This window comes from Ailuropoda melanoleuca, chromosome 11 (genome assembly GCF_002007445.2).
Source record: "Ailuropoda melanoleuca isolate Jingjing chromosome 11, ASM200744v2, whole genome shotgun sequence".
NCBI classification, from domain to species: Eukaryota; Metazoa; Chordata; class Mammalia; order Carnivora; family Ursidae; genus Ailuropoda; species Ailuropoda melanoleuca.
This window is the reverse complement of record NC_048228.1, coordinates 109,164,768-109,180,070: the sequence shown is the minus strand read 5'-3', so window position 1 is coordinate 109,180,070 and position 15,303 is coordinate 109,164,768. Positions and strand designations below refer to the sequence as shown.

The window sequence follows — 15,303 nt, the reverse complement described above, 5'->3', positions numbered from 1 at the left end:
CAGGTGGGGGGCCAGGGTGGGTGGGACGGAGGCGCTGGCCGTCCTGCAAGTCTGGGCGGCCTGCAGCCCCCTCCCGCGACAGCAGCAGCTTGATGAGGCGCGTGGAGACCCTCCCGCAGCCAGCGGCCCCTCCTCCCTGGGAGTCCGTGGGAGCCCTGGCAGGTTTGGGGGTGCTGGGGCTCGCGTCAGAAGCCCGCCTTGTCGCTGTAGAAGGGCGTGACGTGGAACACGTAGCAGTGCGTGCACACGCGTACGGGCTTCACCTGCCCATAGCGCGGCAGTGGCGCCGAGTGCGAGGAGCAGCGGGAGCAGAAGATCTGAAATGGGAGGGGTGGGCCGTGGGGGCAGCGAGCCAGGGTCCCCAACAGCCCCGGACCCTGTGCCTCGCCCCTCCAGACCTCGGCCCTGCGGGGGCCCTTCCCACTCCCGTCCCTCTGAGCCCGGGCAGGGCGGCAGTGGCAGGACTCTGCCGGTCCCGTGTGCCTCCGGGACCTTCAGAAAAACCTGGTGCAGGTCACCGTCCCAGGAGGCCGGGCTCATGGAGGGGGGTCCAGTCCCACTCAGACCCTCTTTCCCTGCACATCCCCAGCTCTGAAGTGGCCCCGGGGCAACACCATCAGGACCTGGGGGGCTGGGGGCCTCAAGTCCACACCCTGGGCCAGGTCAGAGCAGGGCCCAGAGCTCAGGGACCTCTGCACGAAGACCCCAAAGGCCTTGTCAGGGGCATCTGTCCTGGCTTCCAGATCCTGTGCACAGCCCCCCGGGGAGGCTCACAGCCTCCGCCCCCGGGGCCGCGGGGACGACCTCTGGCCACCGTGGCCGCTCACCTTCCCGCAGCTGCGGCAGTGGTGCTTCCGGCGGATGACGGTGAACGGTGCTTTGCACGCGGTACAGAAGCCGCACACCTCATCTGGGACCCACTCCGGTGGATCTGTGACAGCGGGAACGGGGTCAGCCAGGGGGAGCCGTGGGGGGGGAGCAGGTGGGCTGGGGAGCATGGGCGCCTCTGGCTGGGCGGGCCCCGGCAGCCCCTGTCCTCCTCTCCAGCCCTCCCCCAGACCCCGTTACTGTCTCTGGTCTCAGGAGACTGCAGACATCACCGGACAGAGGCTCTGCAGCTCTTGCCAGCACCTGTCCGCCAGCCCCCCACCTGCAGCCTGCCCCTTGTGGCTGGCCAGGCCACCTGGATTCAGGATGTGGGCAGGGAGTGTCCACCTGGATGACCCTCTCCCGAGCCTCTCTCTGTCAGCCCCCAGCCTGGCAGGCCCTTGGCAGACGTGGTGGTCGAGAAATGAAGAAATCGACCCCCGACTCAGCTCTAGGCATGCTCCGTGAGGGCCTCAAGCGCCCCCAGCCTTGCCCCCAGAGCAGTTCTCAGGCTCCTGGGGTCCTGGAGGCCCACGTAGCCCCAGCCAGCCCCTCCCTCACACGTATGCAGCCAGGCTGTGGCCAGGGGTCACTTCCTCCTTCTACACTGCATGTGGGGCCTGTCCCAGCTCATTTCTCAAGGCCCTGGCTTATGAAAACCTCTGGAGGTTTGCTCCGGAATTCAGGAAGCACATCAGCACGGGGAGAAGTGAGCTCCCACACGCAGCAAGACAGGCACTTTCCTCCCATTTGGGGCACCAAGATGACTCTGGCCTGCCAGACCCCGAGGCCAGAGCAACGGCCCAGGGGAAAAGAACACCCCGGATCCCTCCCTCAGATCACAGAGTGCACTCAGTGGTAGTCTCTGCAGCCTCACACAGCCCCCCAGGCTTGATGCTCAAGTGGGCACTGGCCTGCTTCCCCAGGCCCCATCCTCAGGGCCTCCAAACAGAACTCGGAAGGTGGCTGTCCCAGAAGGGCCAGCAGTCTCCCGGCCTCCCTCCCATCCTGGAGGATCTGCCCCTCCTCCTGCCTGCCTGCACAGACCCCAAACTGCCTCCCACCCAGCTCTCCCGCTTTCCGCTCCGGGCCCAGTCAGCTCACCCCCACCCCACAGGGAGGTCATTTCTCATGCTCACCACCCCGTGTGGAATCCTAGGCTGGCCCCAGGGAAATCCTGGATGGCAACGTTAGCCCCTAAGGACTGCGCTGGGCAGGCAGATAAGGCCAGATGCACCCTGTGGGGGACTGTGAGGGTCCCAAGGACTTCCCGGGCCTGCCAGGAGGAGCCACTTCCAGGAGGGAGCTGGGTCGGCAGCCCCTCAGGGAGGATGTGGTCCTCGCCTGTGCAGCGGGCAACGCCAGAACTCACAGCTCACCACATTCACTCCTCCTGAGCTGAGGGGTTCCCAGTTCCTATAACAGGTGCTTTGTACCATCACACATGGTTTTCTAGAAAAGTAGAGATGAGGAGCTTGTGCTGCTCCTGACGCCCCATCCCTGCAAGCTGTCACCCCCAGGGGACGGGAAGCACCAGGAAGGCCCTGAGCCGGGGACCAGCAGGGTCAGCCCAGCCAGCCAGGCACACCAGGAGTGCTGTGACCTCTGTCCTATCATGGGGTCAACTTCAGCCTCCTTCTTGGTCCCATTCCCGTTTGACACCTGGTCAGCCTATCCGTCACCATCCATCGTGGCCCTTCTCCCAGGCCTCCAGCCCCTTCGAAAGCCTTGGGCAGCCCCCTCCCCACAGATGTGCTGCAGAGCCCCCAACCTGCTCTGGATGCTCCCTCCGTGATCACTGAGCCACTGGGCCCCCAGCAGGCCTGACCTCCAGCCTAAAGCGGGAGCAGGGTCCTGGGGCTCCCACATGACCAGACAGTGCAGCCTCCTGTGAAGAAATCACTGGAAGCTGCCACATGAAGCCCTTCCTGTGGGGCAGGTGGATGCAGGTGGGGTCAGGTGTGTGCCTGTGCCCTGGGTCCAGCCACCTCCGGGGGCATCCAAAGGCCTTGGCTAAGGGGGGGTCTGTGTGCCCACCGTGGGGGCTGAGGAGGGTGCCAAAGGCAGCAGAGGCAGCTACAGGCCCAGAGGGCCTCTTCCCCAGTTGGAGAAGAAGTGCCTTCAAGGATTCTGCGTCCAGGGCAGAGAGGCGGGCAGTCCAGACAGACTCCTCACTCCGTGCCCAGCATGCAGCACCTCGGGCCCTGGCCCAGACTCCACACGCACCTTCCAAGTCCCCGTCTCGGGTCTTGGCTGCCAGTTCAGAGGATGACAGGGTCTCCTGGCACAGGGCACAGTCCTCCAAGGCCGCGCTCCGCAGGCTTTGGGTGACTAGAAGAGAGAGGCAGGGAGAGAGGAAGGGGTGGGGTTGAGCACAAAGCACCTGTCCCTGCTAGGCCCACCTGCATGTGGCCAGCAGGGGATTAGCTCCCCCAAAGCCAGCCACAGTCCCCCAGCGCAGGGGTGAGTCAGCACCACCCCAGCAGGCCGGGCTCAGTGCCCTGAGGTCTGCAGCTGCTCCCCACTGTGGGCCCCCAGCCCCTAAGCCCCTGCACTGTCTCTGTGTGGAAGGCGCCCCTGGGCTGTGACCGCTGAGGCAGTAGGGGGACCAGGCCTGGACATGCACCGAGAAGCCCACCATCATTGCTTGCAGAACTGGTCCGTGTAAGTACCTTTTCTGAATCGTGATATTCTGAAGGCATTCGCCCCCAGAATTCCCAGGCCTCCCAGGTGCTAGGGATACCAGGAGGCAGAGCTCAGGTGACACACAGGACTCTGCTCCTCCTCCCACCCTAGCCAGGATGGGCCCTGCTGGGCGGGGGCGGGCTCTATGGCCGGGCGGGCTGCCCTGTGTGCCCAGACGCCCAGTGAGGACGGGCAGCGAGCCCAGAACAGGTATCTCAGCCCAGCACAAGGGGACGGTGAGCAGGGGTCAGGCCCCCTCCCCACCCCATGCACATGGAAGCATGCAAGTGTGTGTGTGTGTGTGTGTGTGTGTGTGTGAGGGTGTGACTGTGCGTGTGTGAGTGTGAAAGAGAGTGTGAGGGTGGGTGAGTGTGCGTGTGTGAATGTACACGCATGTGAGAATGTGCGTGTGACTGCGTGCACATGTGAGAGTGTGAGGGTGAGTGTGTGAGACTGCATGTGTGTGCACGTGTGTGAGTGCGTGCATGTGTGTTCGAGACTTAGTGTGTGTGAATGTGTGAGAGTGTGAGGGTGAGTGTGCATGCATGTGAGAGTGTGGGTACACGTGTGTGTGAGTGTGCACGCGTGCATGTGTGTGGGTACGTGTGTGAGAGTGTGAGTGTCTCTGTGTGTGTGTGTCTGTGCCTGCGATGTGTGGGCATCTGTAAACACATGAGGCAGGTCACAGGTGGCCACAGGCCATAAACAGCCACATCCCCCCCGGAGAGGTGGGGCCATGGCCCCCTCCTTGACTCTGGGCTGGCCCCAACTGCTCTGGCGACAGTGGTGGTGACTGTGTGGCATCAGGGTGTCACTGTCCCCCAGCCCACTGGTCCAGAGAGGTTGGGTGACCTTGCTGGAGCACATGCAGGGGGGAGCAGGAGAAGCTGCAGGCACAGACCTGTGCCTGTGGGGCTGGGAGCCACTGGCAAAGCCGCCGGGGCACCTGCGGGGCCTGTGACCTGTGCCCCTTGGTCCCTAGCGGAGAGCCTGGCAGTGCCGGTGGGTTCCGTGTGGAGGCGGTGGGTCACGGAAAGGCCGGACGGGAGGGCTGCGTAGGGCCACATGTGCTCAGGGTGGGGGTGCGTCTCTGGGGGTGGGGGGCGGGGCAGACACGAAGTGGGCAGCACTCACCCTTCTTTAACTTCTCCTTGTCGTCGGTTTCAGGCTTGGTGGCCATGACCTCAAAAAGGGTCTTGAGAATACTCCTCAGGTCACTGGCATAGTTTGTCTGCAGCTGGTCAGCCACCCCTGCAAGAGGAGGACAAAGGGAGGGCAGGTCAGGCCAACCAGCCGCAGGGGCTCCAGGCTGCTAGCTGGGTGACCCCGGCCAGATCTCATGGCCCAGGACTGACGTGTCCTCGGGCTGGTCAGGGCAAAAGGGGGCCGCCCAGCCCCTGGGCCACAGTTAGGCCGAAGTTAAGGCTTGGAGTCAAGGGAAGGCTGGTGGCGAGGGTGATGACACGGACAGACCCCTCCCTGGCAGGAAAGCACCCCCCCCCCGCCCTGCAGAGGTCTCTTCCCTCTGAAAATGAGGGCCATTTCTCCGTGGAAAGCAGTGCTGGGTTGGCTCTTTGGGGCGACCGGCTGCCCACACAGCAAAGTGAGGGAGAAGCTCCGGGCGTCCCATCGGATGGGAAGCCCAGTGACCTGTCCCAGTGACAGTGCTTGCAGTCAGCACTTCTAGAAGATTCTCTGTGCACCTGCTAGGCATGACATCCCTTCAACCCACACACAAACCTGTGCAAACTGGAGCTCAGAGTCACCTGAGGTCCTCCTGGTCCCACCTGGCCTGGCTCGGCAGTGCCTGTGGGGGCCCTTGGCAGCATGGAACAACCTCCCTGCCCCCCCACCCCATGACCCTGATTCGATAGGACCGCCAGGCAGGTGGGGCGGGCCGCAGGGCAAATGCCATGGGAGCCCATCCCTCAAAGGTGAGGGTGGGAAGCGCATGCAGGAGGCTGGGGAGGGGGCTGTAGTGTGCACTTTCATACTGTGAACCACACAGATACGTGTTTGTTATCTTAAACTGGGAACTAAAGAAAAGCTCATGCGCCTCTGAATTCCCCGGGGGTGGGGCGGGACAAAACAGGCATCTCCCTGTCCTCCCCTCCCCCCACGGTGTAGCCATCCCTAGAGAAGGAAATAAAACTAGGCAGGGTACACTAAAACATGAACCACAAACTGAGCAGAACCTCCCCGCGGGAGCCGTGGGTTCCCCAATCACAGCGGGGGACCCGCTGAGGAATTAAGCCTCCCCCCCCACCCCCACGCTGGGGATGAAGACATGACACGGTGGGGAAGTCCCCAGACAGGATCGGGAGGGGGTGCTCCCATAGCCTGGCACCCCCAGCACCCCACCCTCCGCCCAGTGTCGCCCGCCCCAGGCCCAGCCGGGCACCTGAAATGCAGACAAAGAGGCGGTGGATGAGGTCGTGGCTGCCGTGGAACCTGGACCGGATCTTCTCTCTTGTCGCCGAGGGGGCGGCCTCCAGCCCGACCTGGTGTGAGGAGCAGGAACCAGCCATGGAGCCGCTGCACGAGGAAGGAAATACGGGGAGCGTGGGGCGGGGGCACGGGCAGGGGGCTTCTGGAGCCTGGAAGCCAGAGAGTGAGAACAAAACTCTGCCTCGGAGGCGCCCGCTGCCCGGACTCACAACCAAGCGTCAGGATGCTACCAAGGCCACACGCGGCACCTAACGAGGCCGCCACGCAGCCGGGCTTCTAACTCAGCCCTTGCCCTGTCCACCACCATGAGCTCTGAACTCCTGTCCTCTCCTGCTGCAGACTCACAGGCCCGGGCTGCCCCTTCTCACACCTGATCTACGGACTTCCTCCGACGGAAGAGTCAACTCACCTACTTACTCCCTACGCAGCGGGGTGAATGGTGGCCCCCAAAAGATGTGCCCACGTCTGGACCCCTGGAACCTGCAAATATGACTTATTTGCATAAAGGGTCTTTGCAGCTGGAGAGGAGAAAGTCATCTTGGATTACCAGGTGTCCCTAACCCAATGACAGGTGTCCTTCTGAGAGAAGATGCAGTGGGACAGGGTGCAGAGGTGGGGGGCCACGCAGCCCCCGGGAGCTGGACGAGGCAGGAAGGACCCTGCACTGGAGCCGCTGGAGGGGGGGCGGCCCTGCCAGATTTCGGACTCCTGGCCTCCCTACGGTGAGAGGACAACTTCCTGTCATTTTAAGTCCCCACGTGTGGGACTCTGTTAAGAAGATGGGGGTCCTGCCCCTTCTCTCTCCTGCAGCTTCAAGGGCTTACTGGGGGGCGCATCCAACTCCCACATCATTCCTTCCCTTTCTTCCCTCTCTACCCCTCTGTCCTACAATCGAGGGAAATTTCTCCACTTTCCCTTACAGCCTTTCCCTGACGTTTTAATTTATGCTCTTCCTGTCATTTCATGGATACAAGCCTTTTATCTGTCTAGAAATATTCACTACAATTTTTTAAAAGTTGCCAACAGCTGACTGCACTATGCCCTTTTCCTTCTGGGGAGGAGTTGGTCTGCTCTCCACGCCAGAGGGCTGCCTCAGCGCACATGGCGTCCTCGCGTCCTCAGCTGTCTGTCTTCGCAGGGAGGCACGGCTGGGGGCCGAGTGCGCTGGGCCACAACTTCAGAAAGAGAACTCGGCACCATCTGAGTGAAAGAGGAGCTACCCACACAACACGCATGTGGAGCTCTGCCCTTGTGGCCCGCAGATGTGGCCAGATCTTCACGGTGACCCTGGTGGCTCAGTGGTCACGCAGTGGCAGAGTCGACAGAGGTAGAGGGCGCCGGTCACAGCTCCTCACGTGCAGAACTGCAGGGGTCTTAGGCGGGGGTACGACCCCCGATGGAAGACCACTGAGAAGCGCAAAGGTGTGATACCCCCCCCACCCCAGTGCAGAGGGAGGCTGCGCCGAACGGGGCCCCAGGGCTCCACGATGAGCATTCGCTATTAGCACTTCATGTTTCGCTGGGGCGTGGAGCAGGGAAGGCCGGCAGCCATGGCGCTGGCTGTGCCCGCACTCTGCTGGGACCCATATCTCAGCCATGGCACTCTCCTCCTAAGCCGCACGGTCTCCGTGGACGGGGCCCCTGACTTTGCCCTGAGGATGGGGTGCCTGGCTGCCCCCCAGCTTCTGTCCCTGCCTTGGGAGCTGAGTAAGGGAAGGGGGTGGGGACCTCACTGCTGGCAATGTCCACTGCCACTCAAGATCCCCGGGGTCAGTGACGGCTTTACCCGGATTTGGAAGCAGGCACCCAAACGAAGTCCGAGCACAAATGTGCACAGCAGCACTGTTTTCAAGAGCCAAAGGTGGGCAAAATCCAGGCGTCCACCAAGAGATGAGCAGGCGAACAACCGCCGTCCATCCACACGGGGACTGCTGAGCCGCAGAAGGAAGCTGGCGTGCGCTACAACATGGAGGAAGCAGGGAGACACGAGGCTGCGACACAGCGACTCACAAGAGGTCACACAGTGTGTGACTCCGTTTATCTGAAATGTCTAGAAGAAGCAGATCTACAGAGACGGAGGCGGAGGGCTGCCAGGGGCTGGCGGCGGGCAGACGGGAGCCAGTGCTCACGGATATGGCGGGTTTCTTCACGGGGTGACAGAAATGTGTGCGTAGCTGCGAACACACTAAAAACCACTCAGGTGCACACTTAAGAAAATAAAGGCATGTTTTTCTTGTAATCATCTAGCAAACTCATATTTAGGAAATAGCTCATAAGCTAAATGTCTATCAACAGTGGGTTGGCTCAACAAATTAGGTCCCATCCATATGCTTTCCACTTCATAGAAGGATAGTTAGATGCTAGAAATGTTAACGTATTAAACGAAAAGGTAGTATTTTACAAATTAGAGATTTCATATGTACATAATGAAACATGGGGAAAGATCATCAAAACATTAATATCACATTTATTTGAATAGCGGGACTACAGATAAATTAGTCTTTTCCAAGTGTCTTCAGTGAGCAAGTGTTACTTTTGTCATCAGAATAAACATTATTCTGCCGGCAGCAGATGGCGTCACAGCCCTGCCTGTGGCGGGGAGGTAGGTGCGTCTTGGGGGGGCGCCCCTGGAGTTCAGCCCTGCAGCCCCAGCCCCACAGCTCAATGCCCAGGGGGCTGGGGTGTCTTCCTGGAGACTGTGGAGCGTGGCCCGCACACCGAAAGTCTCTGACGCCACAGACAGCTGAGGCCATGGAGCCTGGGACTCCGGCAGAGCGGGGACCGGGGGTCGGCAGAGAGAGAGAGACAAAACTCCACAAAGACACAGATTCTAGGCAGGAAGTCAGCTTCAAAGGGCCAAGGAGAACAAAAGAAGAGACCACAAGAGCTAGAAGCCGGGATCTCACCTGGGACCTGAGCCCAGGTCTTGTCTGGGTCTGGCCGGTCCGTAGGGGCCACAGGGATGGCCACTGTTTGGGCACTGCCCAGGGCCACCCCTTTGGAAGGGTGCTGATTGTCCATGGGCAGTCGCTGGACAGACTGCTGACCGACGGCGGGCACTGGACCCTCTGTGGACACCACACAGGCTGAAGGCAGAGGGGCACTCACATCTACAGGAAGACACCTGCTTCCCCACGCACCAGCATCCGCCAGGGACTGCTCCTGCCCCTGGGCCACCCAGTCAGCAGGCTGACAGCTTGGGGACTGTGTTCAGAGGCCAGGCCCCAGGGCTCCTGCAGAGCCCTGCCCAGCTCGGCATGCCCGCAGTGCAGCCTCTGGCGGACTCACAGCGCCAGGACTCACCCCAGGCCTCAGAGCAGGCCAGCACCCAGGACTCACCAGGCATAAACTCCCCTGGACATGCCAGGGGCCACCCCAAGGAGCTGCAGCTCCTACCGAGATTACCGAAGGCCCAGGACACAGAGTCTTTTCAAACAGAAGTCGGAACGTGTCTCTCCTCTGTTGCAACCTTCCACCCCTGTTTTCCAGGTAGTCCAACCAAAGCAAAAATCCTTACCGGAGGTTATGGGGCCTGGCATAGTCTGGACCCCTCTCTGTCAACCTCCCCTCCCATACCCTCCACTTCCTTATGCTTCTGAGACTTCCTCCTTGCTGTCTCAGAGAAGCCAAACATGCTATTGGCCACAGGGCCTTTGCACAGAGGTCACTGGGCCCAGAATGCTCGTTTTCTGGATACCCCCAGAAGCCTCTATTTGGTATGGCTTATTAGAAGGCCTTTCCTTGACCACACGCAGGAACAACCCCCCCCCCCACAGCTCTCTTCCTGCTCCTACCCTGCATTGCGCAACTTGGGTCACTCAGCACCCTGACTTAGCCCGTGTGTGCTGACTCTGTCTTACCCTGGGAGGATGCGAGGCTGGCCTGGCAGCAACTTCTCTTCTGTTTGTTGCTGTATGCCCAGCACCGACGGCAGCTCCCCCACCCCTCACTAACCTCCCAATCTGTATCTGTTGAACAAAGACTGTTGAATTCTGTTGAATTCATTAGACACAGGGGAGAAGGAGAAGTGGGCCCTCTGTGTGAACAGACACTTTCCCTATGTCTGGAACGCTAGATGGGGTTCAGGAAAAGGAGCCACCAGCAGAGCACCCTCACACCTCACAGCTTCGGAGCGCGTCTCTGCTTCGTCCCCGCGAAGGCACATCTGATGCAACGGCTCCACTGGGAGGAGTTGGAAAGCCCCCAAAACACGTGTCCACCTCAAAACCCGGACCCGCGACTGGACTGTCCAGGCAGGCTCTAACTCCAACGATAAGGCTCCTTCTAAGAGAAGCAGGGGAGACACACAGAAAGGAGGCTGTGTGTGGACGGAAGAGAGACCAGGGGACGCGGCCATACTCCCGCGAGTGCCAGGAGCCCCAGGAGCCAGGAGAAAGGCCTCTCCCCTGGGGCCTCCAGAGGGAGCATGGCCCTTGATTTTGGACTTCTGGCCTCCAGAACCGTGACGAGGGACGTTCCTGTTGTTTGAAGCCCCGTGTGTGGTAGTTTGCTCTTGCTGCCCCGCGGAAGCCCCGCAATCCAACCCCAGGTCTGTCTCTCACCTGCTGGGCCCAGAAACTGCTCCTTACAGACAGATTGGACAGTCAAATCGCCACTGATGGGTCCAGTGAGAAAAGGCTGATCACGCGTGGAGGGCGTCAGTGCACACGCGTGAGTGGCGGGCAGAGGCAGGGCCGCCCTAGCACTGAGGACACAGCCAGTTCCCACCCACGAAGCCCGCTGGAGCTTGCCAGGCATTCAGAGGCGGTCACACAAAACGTGTGATTATGGCTGGAATCATTCAAGGGAGTCTAAGCTCATAATCAATGTTTAAACCTCTAGGGAAATCGCTTTGCCAGGAGGTGTTTGTTTGCTGAGTTCATCCCAGATTGTGCAGTGGACGCGGGAGCACCGAGGGGGGAAGATCACGTGTGGGAGGGGCCTGCCCCGGCACCTGCTGCCTCTGGTGGTGAGGCGGGGCTGGAGGCCGGAGGTGAGCGGGGAAGGCAGAGGGGCATGGGGCTGCTGGCGCCTTGAGGTGGGGAGTAACCCTTCTGCCTCGAGTGCTGGGGCCCGGGGCAGAGTCCTGCTCCCCTCAGCATCCACCTCGGGAACGTGTCATGCTGAGGCCTCGTCCTTTTCAAAAGATGTCACTCATTTGCCTATTATCTGTGCATTCCTTTAAAAATGAATCTTGTCGTGTTTTAATCTTCTGTGAACAGATTTAAAACTGAGATCCCAGGTGCGCACATGCTGAAGAGAGACCATCGTGCAGGGAGACGCCTCAGTTCACCAGGATGGACCAACCCGCTTCCCCGTCCTGGTTTCAGGGTGTTCACGCCTGGGCAAAGCTCACACTCCCAACCACCCCCTCCCCACCGCTCTGGGGGGCTTCCCGAGCGCCCAACAGTTCTGGGGAGGGGTGAGGCTGCCCACCACCATGGGGAAGGAGCCTGGTCCCCACTGGCTGGGCTGAGGGCCAGGACTCAGGCACCTTGGGGGCAGGGGGAGGCCGTCACAGCTCTGGGGGTGTACGTGGCTGGGGACAAGTGTGACAACAGAGGGCATGCCCTCGGGCTCCCGTGACCACACAAAGAGCAGCGGTCTCTGCGTGCCACACGTGTTCCCACTCCCATCCCTCACGAGATACGCGGTGCCGAGGAAGGCTCCTGGCTCTACCCTCGTCCAACCTTGTGAACAAATCGCTCTCTGTCCCTGGGCCTCAGTGTTCACTTCTCTAAGTGGGAACAGGAGGCTCGCGCTTGGAAGGGGGCTATGCCGGGCCTCTCATAAAGCTCCATAAGCCGCAGGACTTCTCACGAGATGGGCACCAAGCAGGGCCCAGCCCAGGAGTGGCCGAGGGTCTGCCCCACACTGTTCAGTGGGCATGTCACCCCCCAAAGGAGCCCCACTGTGACACAGCGGGCCCCAGACCGCCTGAGGCCGCGTGCAAGACCCCCACATGCCCACGCACTCAGGGATTGGGTTTCCTGGAAATATCCTCTGGTCATCACTATGGATGATGTCCATCCAGAAGGACACAGGAGCTGAAATGCCCCACAACACTCGTGGGGGACAGCCAGGAGGCCTCGGTGAACCCCCTTGTCACCAAAGGACACTCTGTGGAGGAGCATTCCAGGGACCCGTGGCTTCCCCAAACAGGGAGGACAGACAGTAGACCCCCTGCCTGGTGCCTGCGGTTCTCGCTGAGTCATCCCAGCCCGATGACTGACAGATGGGGTGGGCTTGGCCAGCGGGGCACACCTGGGTCCCTCAGAGTCGTTCTCCAGACACAGGCCACCCAGGCTAGTCCCCCTGGAGTCCAGAGGAAGGGAGAGCCCAGCAGCATGCAAGTCCATCTTGCCTGGAAGGACCCCAAGCCTGTTGGACCCAAGGAGGGCCTGTGAAACAGGGTGCGCGTCCTCCTCCCAGGATGGGGAGCACCTGATGCCAGGGTGCCTACCACGTTGCCATGGTGACGCTCCACTTACCCCACAGCTGCCCTGGCAGGTCCCATGTATCCGCAGGCCCTGGCACCCCTGCCCTGTCAGGCTCTGTCCACTTGTGAGACTACAGCTTGGTCCCCGACAGCCCCAAGGAGACATCTCCCAAAGCTGGGGCTGCGGCGTGTGGGGGGTGCTGCAGAGTCTGGCAGGGCCCCAGGGCAGCTGAAGACACCTCAGCGGGCCTCTCCCCTCCCTCTGGGCTTACAGCCCTCACCTGGGTGTTACCTGGCCCGACGCCAACTCCCCCCTCCATGGGAAGGGGTGGGGGCCATAGTCCGGCTTCTCTGAGTCGCAGCACAGCCCAGCTCTGGAGAAGGTCCATGGTTGGGTTATGGGAGCCCAATCTTTACATCACTCCCTCTTAAAACAGGTGCAATATGCATATACTCTAGAAAAGTCCGAAACACAGATTAACAAAAAATACACGTCTACGTGTACTTTATAAATATGTCAGAAGACAAACTGAGGGCTCCTGGAAGGGAGGTGGTGGGGGCTGCGGTGGCTGGGTGACGGGCACTGGGAAGGGTATGTGTTATCATGAATGCTGCGTGTTGTGTAAGACTGATGAATCACTGACCTGCACCCCTGAAACAAGTAACACATTATATGTTAATAATAAAAATAAATAAATAAAATGTGTATACCTACATTTCAAAAAAACCCCACAAAAAAACAGAAACAAAATTAAATAAATAGGAGTGGTTGTCGCATGAGCAGAGGGACCAGTGTTCCCTTCTGCTGTTGCATCTTGCGCACCTTTCCTGACCTTTCATTGCTTTTTTTTTTTTTTTAAGATTTTATTTATTTGGGAAAGAGAGAGAATACAAGCAGGGGGAGGAGCAGAGGGAGAGGGAGAAGCTGACTCCCCGCTGAGCAGGGAGCCTGATGCAGGACTCAATCCCAGGACCCTGGGATCATGACCTGAGCCGAAGGCAGATGGTTCACCGACTGAGCCACCCAGGTGCCCCAACTTCTGCTGCTTTTAAAAGCTCTGAGGACAGAAGTGTCCAGAGCTGGTGAACACAGCAGCGGGTGAACTTGGCTTCAGAAAGGGTCCTGGTCTCCCTGTGTGCCACACTCCGTAATTTAAAACTGTTTTCTTGTGTCTGTCTCCGTGCAGATGGGAGGAAATGCTGTGCTTGGGGAAGAGGCTGTTCAGACAGGGATTCTCCTGGCCCCAGGGGGTGGAGGAGACAACCCCTTAGGGTGGTACTGGGGCCTCTGGGCAGCAGCCAGGCCTCACCCTGCCCCCTGTATCCTGAGGAGGGGTCAATGCTTACCAAGCACTCTGCACTCTTGCTCAAAGCCCCAGCTTCCACCCTGCACTGTGGAGGCCCCAGACGCTGAAGGAGCGGGGAGCTGGGCAGAATAAGGACAGGTAGGCCCCGGGGCTGCAGGGAGGGAGGACGGGACGGTGGTACCTGGAGGCCCAGTACAGCAGGCCTGGACTCTGCCAGCCCCCTTCCCCTGGAGCTGCCCCTGCAGGGTGGCCCCCTGAAGCCATGAACATCCACACCACACACACTGGCTGGGATGAGGGCATGGGCCCTGCTACGGGGGGACCAGCTGTGGCTGTGCCTGAGAAGCTGGGCTGGATGGTTGCCAGCACCATGCTGAGGGGCAGCGGCCCAGAAGAGGTCCCCTGCAGGGGCAGGAGTTTGAAGGTGAGAACCCAGGATGTGAGAGGCAGGACGTGAGCCCCGATGTCCCCCTCCAAATCCTAGATGTCCTGCTGTGCCTAGCTGCCTTCCAACCCTTGGCAGCCCCTTATTTTCACTCGAGCTAGGTCAGGTAGGCTTCCGCCAGCAAAGGACCCCGAGTCACATCCTCCAGCCTAAGGGATGTGGTGTGGGGGCCAGGAGGATGGCCCACATCACAGACATGAGACTCGAGGCTGAGCTCTGGGGATGGGCCCGGGGGTCCTGCAGTTGGCCCCCAAACCGGAGTCAGACAAATGAGAGGGACTGCACCTGCTGAGGGGCTCCGAGCTTCTGTTTCCAATCTGTGAAGCAGGGACGGCAAGGACACGCAGGCTGGCACTCGACAAGGCCACTGGGCAAAGCACCCCATGAGTTTCATCAAAGGCACGTGGTGACATGGTGTAGAGGGGATGGGAGGGCGTCATGACAGACAGGGAGGGGATGGTGACCCAAGGAGCAAACAAGTACTGGAGGCAGGAGGGTGCGGAGATCATCTAGAAAGCTGACACTGGTTGGGGTGCAAGGAGCCAGCCACCGGGCAGGGACTGTGGCAGGTGGCCTGGGCCCCAGAGACCAGGAGCGTAGGGAGCCCTCGGACTCTGGGCAGAGGACCATCACCCAGCTATTTGGTATCTGCCTGTCTGAGGGGAAGGCAAGGGGACAGAGCACAGACTGAGGACCACGTGAATAAGTTCTTCTGCTCACTGAATAAGAAATGGGTAGTTGAACAAACCTACGTCTAGTAAAGAAATGGGAACTGCAGTTAAAAAGTTTCCCATGAAAACTCGAGGCCCCGATGGCTTCACTGGTGAATCCAACTACTACTTAAGGCAAAAATAGTACCCATTCTACACAAACTCTTCTGGAAAATTGAAGAAGTGGGAAAGCTCCCCACCCTAGGATCTCAGCTTTGCTCTGATACCCAACCCTGAAAAACGACATTATGAGAAAAGAAAACTGCTTCCTGACATTCTTCCCCATCAGATGCAAAATTCTTGACAAAATTTTAGCAAATCAAAGCCAACAATACATACAAAGGATAATACCTAGTGGCCAAGTAAGGTTCATCCCAGGAATGTAAGACTAACTTAACATTT

General features: G+C 59.9%; 1 protein-coding gene across 1 annotated transcript in view; it reads right to left on the bottom strand.

Annotated features, from left to right (window-relative positions):
• Window positions 1-9: 9 nt before the first annotated feature.
• Window positions 10-15,303, bottom strand: part of ZFYVE28 (zinc finger FYVE-type containing 28) — a 110,972-nt gene continuing 95,678 nt past the window's right edge. The window contains exons 9-13 of the mRNA XM_034672208.1: window positions 5,954-6,087; window positions 4,687-4,803; window positions 3,094-3,198; window positions 828-931; window positions 10-317 (exon numbers count right to left, since the gene is read on the bottom strand). Coding sequence (XP_034528099.1) covers window positions 186-317; window positions 828-931; window positions 3,094-3,198; window positions 4,687-4,803; window positions 5,954-6,087 — 592 coding nt within the window. The 3' untranslated portion in view covers window positions 10-185. The remainder of the gene's footprint in view (window positions 318-827; window positions 932-3,093; window positions 3,199-4,686; window positions 4,804-5,953; window positions 6,088-15,303) is intronic.